The following is an 11664-nucleotide window of genomic DNA, read 5'->3' as shown; positions in this document are numbered from 1 at the left end:
TACACATCTAATAGCTCATGTGAGCTGTTACCCTGAAGACATATACGTCTAATAGCTCATGTGAGCTGTTACCCTGAAGACTATACGTCTAATGTTAGTAAAGAACTACTCAGTGACATCAAGACACACGATAGTGTGTCGTGCAGCCCAAGAAGCCGGCGCGCCACACCGTGAGTATATTTACAGGAAGAAAGTAAACGCGATTTTCACACCTTTGTAGCTCCGTAATTCCTTATCCTATTGAAACCAAAGTTGCTACAGAAATGCCGGCTAGGTAGAGGAGTCCACATACCAAATTTGAAGAAAATCGCTCCAGCCATTTCCGAGATATGAGTGGCCAAAGTTTGGGTTTTTTTCTTGGTTTTTTTTCTTCTACTTCTTCTTTTCGCACACTTTGCAAAATCCGCAACAAAACACGAATGCGTGCTTGGATCGGACTGAAATTTGGCACACTTAAAGGGCTCATTAAGGCGAATCTCAGTACCAAGTTTGGTAAGAATCCGATGAACATTCACAGAGTTATGACCAATTATTTGCATAAAATAAGGTCGAAGGTCTGTCACGCCCAGAGGGTAAACCGCTTGAAGGAATGAGCTGAAAATTGCTATGTAGATGGAGTAACTATCGTAGGAGTGCCTTTTTGTGGTTTGAAAGGAATCCAGTTAAAGGCCATCGAGATATGACACAAAACCCAACCAATGTCACAATTACGCGATCGACTTTTATGAATAAAAAAACTATTAGTTTTCACGCCTACCAGGAAAACCGCTTAGAACAGTGAGCTGAAAATCGGTGTGTAGTTGGAATAATTATCATAGAAAGTACTTGTAGTAGTACAGAAGAATCGGATTACAAACCACTGAGTTATGATTCCAAAGCCAACTACGTGTAGCATATGCGAGATCGAGGTACTCTAATAGAACAGTCACCCTAATAAAGCATTCAGCTACGTTTATAACTTACTCATTATAGAATTATATGGCATTGCAAGTTATTCTGTAGGGAGTTCAGCTACAAACAGTTAATCTTATAGAAAATTCAGCTACAAGCAAGTTATCCTGTAGAGAGTTCAGCTACAAATATGTTGCTGTAGAGATTCAGAACATTATAAGTCGTGCTGAAGAGAATTCAACTATAAACAAGTCACCTTGTAGAGAGTTCAGCTACAACAAGTCACTCTGAAGAGAATTCAGCTACAAACAAGTCACTGCATAAAGGGTTCAGCTACAAAAAAGCTACCTAGTAGAGAGTTCATCTAGATCAGCTACAAACAAGTTACTTTATGCAATGTTCAGCTACAAGTAAGTCACTCTGTAGAGAGTTCAGCTACAAACAAGTCACTGTGGAGAGAGAGTTCAGCAACCAATCAAAAAACCACCACGTAAAAGAGTTCAGCTATACAAACAAGATATAACTCTATAGAGAGATCAGGTAGAAACTTAACAGATCACACTGTAGAGAGTTCAGCTATAGAAATACGTCATCCAGACTGAGTAGAGAAATCAACTAGAAAACATCACCTTGTAGAGAGTTAAAATTACCCTGCAGATAGTTCAGCTACAAACAAATCACCCTATAGAGAGATCAGCTAGAAGAAGTCACCTTGTAAAGAGTTTAGCTACAAAGAAACTACCATGTAGAGAATTCAGCTATGAACAGATCATCCTGTCAAGAGTTCAGCTAGAAACAAGTCATCCTGTAGAGAGATCAACTAGAAGAAGTTACCTTGTAGAGAGTTCAGCTACAAAGAAACCATCATGTAGAGAGTTCAGCTGCAAACAAATCACCTGTAGAGAGTTCAGCTACAAACAAATCTCCCTGTAGAAAGGTCAGCTAGAAGCAGTCACCTTGTAGAGAGTTCAACTACAAAGAACCATCATGTAGAGAGTCCAGCTGCAAACAAATCACCTGCATAGAGTTCAGCTACAAATAAATCTTCCTGTAGAGAGATCAGCTAGAAGAAGTTTCTTTGTAGAGAGTTCAGCTACAAAGAAACTATCATGTAGAGAGTTCAGCTGCAAACAAATCACCTGTAGAGAGTTCAACTACAAACAAATCTCCCTGTAGAGAGATCATCTAGAAGAAGTTACCTTGTAGAGAGTTCAGCTACAAAGAAATCTTCCTGTAGAGAGATCAGCTAGAAGAAATTACCTTGTATAGAGAGTTCAGTTACAAAGAAACCACAATGTAGAGAGTTCAGCTGCAAAGAAACCACCATGTAGAGAGTTCAGCTGCAAAGAAATCACCCTGTAGAAAATTCAGCCACAAACAAATTGCCCTGTAGAAAGATCAGTTAGAAGAAGTTACCTTGTAGAGAGTTCAGCTACAAAGAAACCATTCTGTAAAGAGCTCAGCTGCAAACAAATCACCTGTACAGAATTCAGCTACAAACAAATCACCCTGTAGAGAGATCAGCTAGAAGAAGTTACCTTGTAGATTGTTCAGCTACAAACAATTCACCCTGTAGAGAGAGCAGCAAGAAGAAGTCACTTTATAGAGTGTTCAGTTACAAAGAAACCACAATGGAGAGTTCTGTAATAAATATATGTATTAGATATATAATTTGTACATTTACTGATAAAATCAGAAATATTTAAAGTACATCTGCTTCATCTTTTCTTCTTCCTGTGGTAAAGAAAAAAAGACAGGTTTAAGAAGTCCCAAAGCCGGCCTATGGCTGGCTTTGGGGTATACAAATACAAAAAGAAGTGAAATCTAACCCACAACAGCCAAGCTGTAAAAAAAGTGTGCGGCCCCCAAAAGGCTATGGTGAAAAAAGATGTGAAATCCAAGGTGGCGGCCAAGAAATGGCTGTGATGGTAGGTTAATGGTAAAATTTTAATAACGGCAATTTAGGTGAATTTTTTGCTAAGACCAAGCGGCACTAAAATTCACCTGAATTGTCGTTATTAAAATTTTTACCGTTAACCTACCATCACAGCCATTTCTTGGCCGCCACCTTGGATTTCACATCTTTTTTCACCATAGCCTTTTTGAGGGCCGCACACTTTTTTTACAGCTTAGCTGTTTTGGATTAGATATTAGTATACATTACAAAAAGGAATTATATAGCCAATAGGATTAGTTACAGGTTAACCTGATGTGATTAAACTTCTAAAAATTATTAAACGTGAGATTACCTGACCTACAAATAATAAACACAGGACAACTATTGTCAGAATTATATATTACAGCTTGTTACTATTGATTGTGGTATTGAATTACAACACTAAATGTTTAAAAATTTAACTCAGGAGAGCATCTAATTAAAACGAGTTTAGCCAACACAATGTGTAAAGAAGAGAAATCTCTCTATTTCTATACCAAAAATTTCTTAACTATAATAAGAAGACCTATGGCTTCTTATAAGTATAGGGTTTGTATAGAGAACATAATGTGGAAGGGTACTGCTGAAAACTATGTGCCAATCAAAAGTTTTTCTTATGCTAAATTCATTGGTATAATCAAAATGGAGGACAAGCAGCCATCAGAGAAGAGGGCACTGCTGATAATGAAGTAAAGAGTGCTCACAGATGATTAAGAAGTTACTTTTCACAGTTTAAAAATTCTAATAAAACGATTAATATGAATTCTTTCTGATGGCACTTATTTCACGTCACACCTCCTCTGAGTTATTATATACTAACAAGTCTACCATGTTTGGAAAACTTCCCAAAAATTCATCGTCTATAATTCTGAACCACATGAAAAACACATCTTCTGGTTTGGCTAGTTCGTAAGATGTTGATGGTACTGAGTAATTGTTCTGATATTGGTAGCAACTTTGCTTACTGTAAGACACCTCAACTGGTTGATACATTTAACTTAAATAACGAGTCATCAAATCCCAGGTCTACCATACTACTTTAAATTTAAACTTGGTCAGAACTTTGGTGCCAGCGTAACTGCTGATGCAGCATAGATGCAAGTATGAGTAAACAACAACTTATTTTGATAATTTTAAATGATGTTACCATTGGTCAGACACTTGACTCAACAGTTCTACATAATATTTCTGAACCTCCTGAGCAACACATCTTCTGGTTTGGCTAGTTAGCAAGATGTTGATGGTATTGAGTACTGTTTTGATATTGGTAGCAACTTTGCTTACTGCAACAGTAGAAGCTGAAACTGAGGTAACTGCAAATCAAAGTGATATCCCCACTACCAATCCTAGTATGTGTTAGACTTAGCCACATATAACAGGCAGTGTTAATATCGTGCCATAATAAAATTTACCTTTCTATCTTATTAGGTAAAGGTGGAGAAATCAGTGCTACCTTATCACTAGTTCATGACCCCCAAACGGTTGACCAAACACGCCACAATTCATGTATCATATACCTATACAACTAGCTACCTAGATATTCCTGCTGGGGTTGCAAACCAACACATTTTGGAAGTTCCACTTGTTCCTCCCAATGTACTGAGGATCAATGTGTTACTGTAACCATAACAATTGGTTTGGATACAACATGGGCTAATGGTCGTAGTGACCACGACCCTCACTTTGGAGTAAGTGATGGTGAAAGATTTATCGGCTTTATTGTAGTTGACAAAAATAACTATGGCAGCTTACCTCCATGTTATTTAGCTGAGGGAGATGATGTCAAGGATGTACTTAAAAATTTAGTCCATGATTCATCTGGTGTTAGCTTATCAAATCCTTCACAAGGTTACTCCAGTGAGGTTAAGATACAGATAAGGCCTTGTGAGAAATGGGGATCTTACCTTACGCAACATGCAGAAGGATTTCGCCTCATTAAGAATTACCAACGTCAACTTGATCTTACTAAAGGACTGTATTTTAACATGTATCGTCACAATGCTGGAGAAACTTATCGTATTGAGCACATCAGAGTAGATGTTGAAATGGATTAATCCCACTCAACAAGAACAATGTGAACATTTGTGTACAGTTACAGAACAATTCATATTAGTGTATTGTACAGTTAGCTAGCTAGATGTACCATTGTGTAAACACTACATACCTGTAGTTATGGTGATGTTTTTAAATTGCAGTTATCAGGAAACAATGAAAACACCCTCATGTAATATTTAGCAAGACCATAAACGTATGTTATAGATTTGCACCGCAGCATACATGCTAGTATAATACAAAATCACTACAAACATTGACAACTCCTCTTCTGGTATTCACAATCCTGTAGCGCCATTTCACTTTGATGTTAATGTTTACACGGGTACATAGCTTTTATGTATCATGCAACAACAACAAAAATTCTCCTATTAAAACTCTAGTATAGAAAATACAAAGTACAGGTCCAGCTTTGTGATTGGAGAAATCATGTGCATGATGTACATATTCAAATTAGTGATAGCAAATTGTTGACTACAAAAATGATGAGTCATCAAACATAACATGATAAGTGCAGTCAAACTTGGTTAGAATGTTAGACTGCTTAGGCAGTCAAGATGAGGCTAACACTTTTCCAATTTCTCTATCTTGTTAGTGAGATCTAACATGATTATGGATGGTTAGACAATCAACCCAACATAGAGTACAACTGCAAGTATAAAAGAAGATGTCCTCAACAACACACAATAGTCCTTAACTCTCGAGGAACAAGTTTCATCTCCAGCAATTTAGCAAAATGATTCCAATATTGACTATTATTGCAACATTGACAGTAACCTGTTTGACTGCTACAGCAGATGCTACTGATGAGGTAAGTGCTGAATGCTTACCATAATAGCAAATGATTATAAAGAGCTGAAGATTTGAATTTCATACCAAATGTTTGCAGTTACAACATGGAATTGAAGATGTACAAAATGGATTTATCCTATCAGATTTGTATCAATTAAGTTTTGTCTACTGTAATATGGGGTGCCATTTGTGCCAAAATAGTACAAAAACACCTTATTTATAAACTATAACCATACTTTATAAATCAATACACTACTTTATAAAGTATAGACATATACTTTATAAATCATACACATACTTTATAAATCATAGACATATACTTTATAAATCATGCTTATACTTTACAAATCATGCATATACTTTACAAATCATGCATATACTTTATAAACCATACACGTAATTTGTAAACTATTAACATACTTTATAAACATGATTTATTAGGCATTTAGTATTTCCAAAAACACATGATATTATCGTTTGGTAATGATTGTCAATAATCGATACCTTTGTGCACGCGTAGAATAAACCCTCGCACATGCAACCGAAAGCAGGATGGCGGATGTCGTAACGGGTTATCACAAGCTTTGGAACAAGCGTTTTTAACATTTGTTGGGGCAATAGCACAGAACCAAGTACAAAACGTACGGATCTAGCATACAACAGTGTAGCTTCCTCCGTAAGCATCCATGTGATGCCACCAGTTGTCTTGGCTCCGGCTCCTCAAAGCGAGACTTGAACATCTCAACAAGGTATCTAGCTACGTTATTGCCTGTGGTGTAGTATTGATGTTTAATTTCAACTCAAATAAACGAAGCATTGGCTGACTTTCAAGGTGGCTGGAACTCTGCGGTCAACTGAGGGTGACATGACTCCCATGCAACTGTACCTAGATGATTTATAGGCCACTGAGTGCAGTATCATGCCTCAAAAAGTAATCTGGATTAACAAGCAGACTACAAGATTGTTGGCATGGTTTTTAATCCAGAGGAGACGGACCTTGTAGAGATTGTTGGCATGGTTTTTTGTATGTCCTTTTAGCCACCAATACAACTGCACTGTAAGAAAAATGCAAACAGGTTGTTAATGAGCTTATTACCCTGGAACAGGTTGTACAGATTTTAAAAACAATTTTATGAGCAATGTAAATACTAGGACAACACTAATTTTACAAATCAACAGTAACACATGTCACCTATAATTGATATTGTATTATAGCTATGTCATAACAATGTGTACAATTTTATATACTTAACACCTAATTTCTATTAAGAAATGTAACTTGTCTTAGAGTATTTCTGTTAAACTTCTCCATACCCCTGCGAGTTGAAAATGTTGAAAGCATTTTTCCAACAGTACAGTAAGTATCATTAGCAACAGCCATGACATCATGAAATAGGATTCCCAGATCAACTGCTTCTTGTCTTATGAAGCACGCCTTCAATAATTTCTCTACATCAAACGCCTTCTTTGAAAAATGTCGCAGGGCATCAGAATATACTTGTGATCTTCTGATATTGATCCTTTGAACATCCTCATTGTTTGAAAATTTTATTGCACGTAACTGATGTTGCTGAATCACATGCCTTATAACAGCACTATCAATAGGCCCTTCTCTGGTTCCCTGATAAGCATATCATTGTATCGGTAGCTATAGAGGTGGCAGCAGTGGTACTGGTGAAAAAGGCACAAATGGTAACATAGAGGTTGCATTGGTGTTGGAGATTGTGGTATTTGTGATGGGGATTGTGGTGTTGATGCAGAGTAAGTTTCCACAGGACTGTTTACTTCAATATCCCCTTGATAACCCTACATGAAGAACTAATTATGTAATCAGTCTGCAAATTAAATTATATATGTACACCTCTACCCCTCTTCAGTGGTGTAGTGAAGGTCAGCTTGTGCCCGTATATAAATAATATTGTGCCTAACTGGCTAGAGAGGCGAGCCACCTACTGTGGAGTCCATTAAAAGATGAGCTTTGTGATGGTATAGTTAATGATTTTGCACCAACACCTGTCACTTGCAGGTACAGAAATGAAAAATTGGGATTATTTTGCATTGTTCGTTGAAAAATTGACCAAATTTCGCATTCAACATCATTGTCCATCATCTCTGATGTGAGGTGTAGCTTATACCAATTAGACCATTGTTTGCCAAAATAAAAGCATAAAGAGGCAAAAGCATATTAATAATGTATTCAAGTTTGGTTCTAGCTAGTTTAGACAGTATGTGCATACTCCAAACTACTAATAATGTATGTTACTACTTAGGGCCATTGCAGAAAGACTTGAAAAGTAGTCAAATGTTTGTGTACAAGAACTCCACAATCAGCCATACCAAAATGGTCCATATCTTCTATTGCAAACTGCGATGGCCCTTGCCCAAAGCTCATCGAAAATTATTTATTTGGATACCCTACTACATTTTTCATAAGAGAACAGCTATTGATTTTTTAAAATATTTTCATTTCCGAGTCAATATGTTAGCCACAAGGTCACATTCTTTGACTTTGAACCTAGTGCTATTAACTATTAACGCATTTAGGCCACACACTCCTTTTTTGTGGTTGCACCAATGTTATGGAACTCTACACCATTGGCAGTTTTGTCTCAGCTGACTGCAGGAAGTTTTACGTGTAGGCTTAAGCATTTAGTTTGTAACTGTGTGGTCTTTTGTGTGATTGTTAAATATAGCTAGTTAGCGTAAGTAGTTTAATTTTGTTTTGTATTTGTGCCTAATAATAATTATATAATTGTACCTAATACTGTAGTTTCCTTTTTTCTTGGGCACATCATCTGTGCTGATTGCCCAGTAACAGGGATGTACCGAGGGGGTTTCAGGAAGCCCCTTTGGATTTTACACAGTACTTGAAAAATAAAAGAAATTGAAACTTCAGGTTTCCGGAATGTGGAATCTATCATGGAACAGGACTTTTACATAGTTAAATAATAGTTTCTAACATGATGGCAACACCTGCAGCATTGTTCTGAATTATGATTTTGGTGAAAAGATTGAGATACTCTAATAAAGCAGTCAGATAATATAAACTACTCTAATGTAACAGTCACTTAGCTGTAGGGGAAACCCTTGTAAAATTACTGCGTACACCCCTGCAGTAATCATAAACAGATAAACTGTATGTGTGTATGTATGTTCTGTGTTGGGGACCACCTTGTACAGGCTATCTAGCCTTTTGTGTTAGCTACCCTTCTTCAGAGAAATAGAGCAGGCTTCTTTTACCCCTACTACTGGGGAATGGGAAAAGAAGCCATAGTTTCCTATAGATGTTTGGCTGACCTACTGTTTCATTGAGATTCAACTGCATACAGCTGTACTCTGGCCTGCACACTGTCCTTTTCTCTGTTGCCCTCAACAACAGTGTGTATCAGTGGTAGTAGGTCCATCTTGCTACGATCTGCTAACATCTCTCCAGAGATGGGCCACTGTGATGAAAACAGGCACTACTGAGTCCAACCTTCTGTCTCTTAGTTGTCCAGCACATGCCAATTAGTGCTGGGGATGGTGGCAAGGGCAGTCCATCTAGCCCGGAAATAACAATAAAAACCAATAATACTATAAGTAACACTTTACATTCCATTCACCCCAATTCGGGTTAGTTAAGGACTGCTGCCGTAATATTACGTCCAAAGTAGGTATTGCTCGAAAGACCAGCGCCGTAATATTATGTCCAAGATTATTGGCAGTAAACAAAGAGCTATAACTCCGCAACAAATGAAGCTATTAGATCGAAACAGGGGCCATTGTATTCGCCATTCATAGGCGATTCTTTTGATATATAAGGCCAACATATCACACAAAACTAAGCCTGTGTAAAATTCCTAACAAAGTACAAACATTTAATATTTACACAACAGTAAAACTAACCTTGTAGAAATCGCTCCATAACTTTGGCTGTGTTCATCGTATTAACTTCAAATAAAGCTCAGAGTGCTCACTATTTAGAGGCGAATAATTTGATATACAAGATCACGTGATGCGATTTTAAAAATCTAAAATGGCGGACTGTTTTTATTGATTGTGTCACGAAGAAATCGACCGCGTGTAGGTGTTTGAAACTCACCTTAGTGCTTTTAAGACATTGGTTCTACACTTTGGTAAGTTAGATAATGTTGTTTATTATTGTCAGGCGAGTCTTTTAGTATAATTTGTTATACAATTGAGCACTTGTAGGGGCTTTGTCAATGCTATAAACTTATTATATTTTTTATAAACACTAAATGCGCAATAATCATAAAACGTGTGGGCTTTCATGGTAGACTATGCACAAAATTCTTGGTCTTTAAAGGGTTAATTAACTTGCCTCAAGCAGGCAACTCCGAAAGTAACACATGTAACAACTTGGTTAAATACCTTGTTGAAGAAGCAATAAGAGCCAGAGAGAAAGTGGTTGTCACGAGCAACTCAGCATGGCCGAGTGAGGTGGCTGACCTCAGAGCCGAGATCGACTGTTGGACCATGGATCCAGTCTGTGGTACACATTGCTGTGACGTAGTTGGTTCTGCGCTATATAGCCCCAGTGAATGGTAAAAACACTTGTTCCAAAACTTGTGTGACCCGGTAAGACCCGCATTAAAAGCTGCACGTGCGAAGTACACGTGCGCAAAATTACTTTATCGATTACTGACAATCTTTACCAAATGATAATATCGTGTGTTCGTGATTGCTTATTGAAATGCTAAATGCATAATAAATCATGTTTATAAAGTATGTTAATAATTTACAAATTACGTGTATGGTTTATAAAGTATATGTATGATTTATAAAATATATGCATGATTTGTAAAGTATAAGTATGATTTATAAAGTATATGTCTATGATTTATAAAGTATGTGTATGATTTATAAAGTATATGTCTACACTTTATGTCTATACTTTATAAAGTAGCGTATTGATTTATAAAGTATGGTTATAGTTTATAAATAAGGTGTTTTTGTACTATTTTGGCACAAATGGCACCCCATACTGTAAAGACTTATTCCATATTCTTTTTTCAGATGTTACCTTATCACCAGTTGATGACTCCCAAATGGCTATCCAAACATGCCGCTATTCATGGGTCATACACCTACAAACCTAACTATCTGGAAATACTTGCTGGGATTTCTAACCAACATGTTCTACAAGTTAAACTTGTTCCTTCTGGTGTTCTAACTAATGATAGCAAATGTGTAACTGTTACTATGGTAATTGCTATGGACACAGTGTGGGCTGATGCTAATGATCATGATCCGTCTTTTGGAATAAGTGATGGAGAAAGATTTACTGGCTTTCATATATCTGACAACCGTGGCACAAATCCATGTTACAAAGTTGAAGGTGACAATGTCAACAATGTATTTACAAATGTGGTACATGACAGTTCTGGTGCTAAGTTATCTAATCCTTCACGAGGTTACTCCAGTGAGGTTAAGATACAGATAAAGCCATGTGAGAAATGGGGATCTTGCCATACAGAACATGAAGGAGGATTTGTATTTATTGCTAATTATCAAAGTAACCTTGATCTTACTAAAGGATTGTACCTTGATGTGTATCGTAGTAGTGCTGGAGAAACCTATCGCATTGAATACATTGCTGTTGCTGTTGCATTAGTTTAACCATTCAGCACTACAATGGGAACACTGACATTAGTATAGTCCAATACTTACCATATTATACAGTCAACTCATGATTATTACACTTCAACTTGTAACAATACATTAACTTTGTACAGTGTGGGGTGATCTAGTATAAAATTGAATTAGTAAGGAAATGCAATGTGTAACACCTGTATCACAAGATACATGCAAACACACAAGGGTACAATGTACAATATTCATGGAAGAAAAGTTACGAGGCTACGAATACTATCATCTGCATACATGATGCAAGACAAGAGTCTTGCACTATGCATGCCTATTATATGATAGTATTTGCAGCCTCAACTTTCTTCCCATGAATATGTCTATACTCTACTGTGTACATATAATTA

General features: G+C 36.8%; 1 protein-coding gene across 1 annotated transcript; it reads left to right on the top strand.

The window, feature by feature from the left end:
- Positions 1–9680: 9680 nt before the first annotated feature.
- LOC136244931 (uncharacterized) lies at positions 9681–11433 on the top strand. Its single transcript, XM_066036464.1, has 2 exons — positions 9681–9786; positions 10688–11433. Exon 2 carries the CDS (start codon positions 10688–10690, stop codon positions 11288–11290), a length of 603 nt encoding a protein of 200 aa, XP_065892536.1. The 5' UTR covers positions 9681–9786; the 3' UTR covers positions 11291–11433.
- The last annotated feature ends 231 nt before the right edge of the window (positions 11434–11664 follow it).

The sequence above is a fragment of the Dysidea avara genome, chromosome 2 (assembly GCF_963678975.1).
Source record: "Dysidea avara chromosome 2, odDysAvar1.4, whole genome shotgun sequence".
Classification (NCBI taxonomy): Eukaryota; Metazoa; Porifera; class Demospongiae; order Dictyoceratida; family Dysideidae; genus Dysidea; species Dysidea avara.
This window is presented reverse-complemented; position numbering and strand designations above follow the sequence as displayed.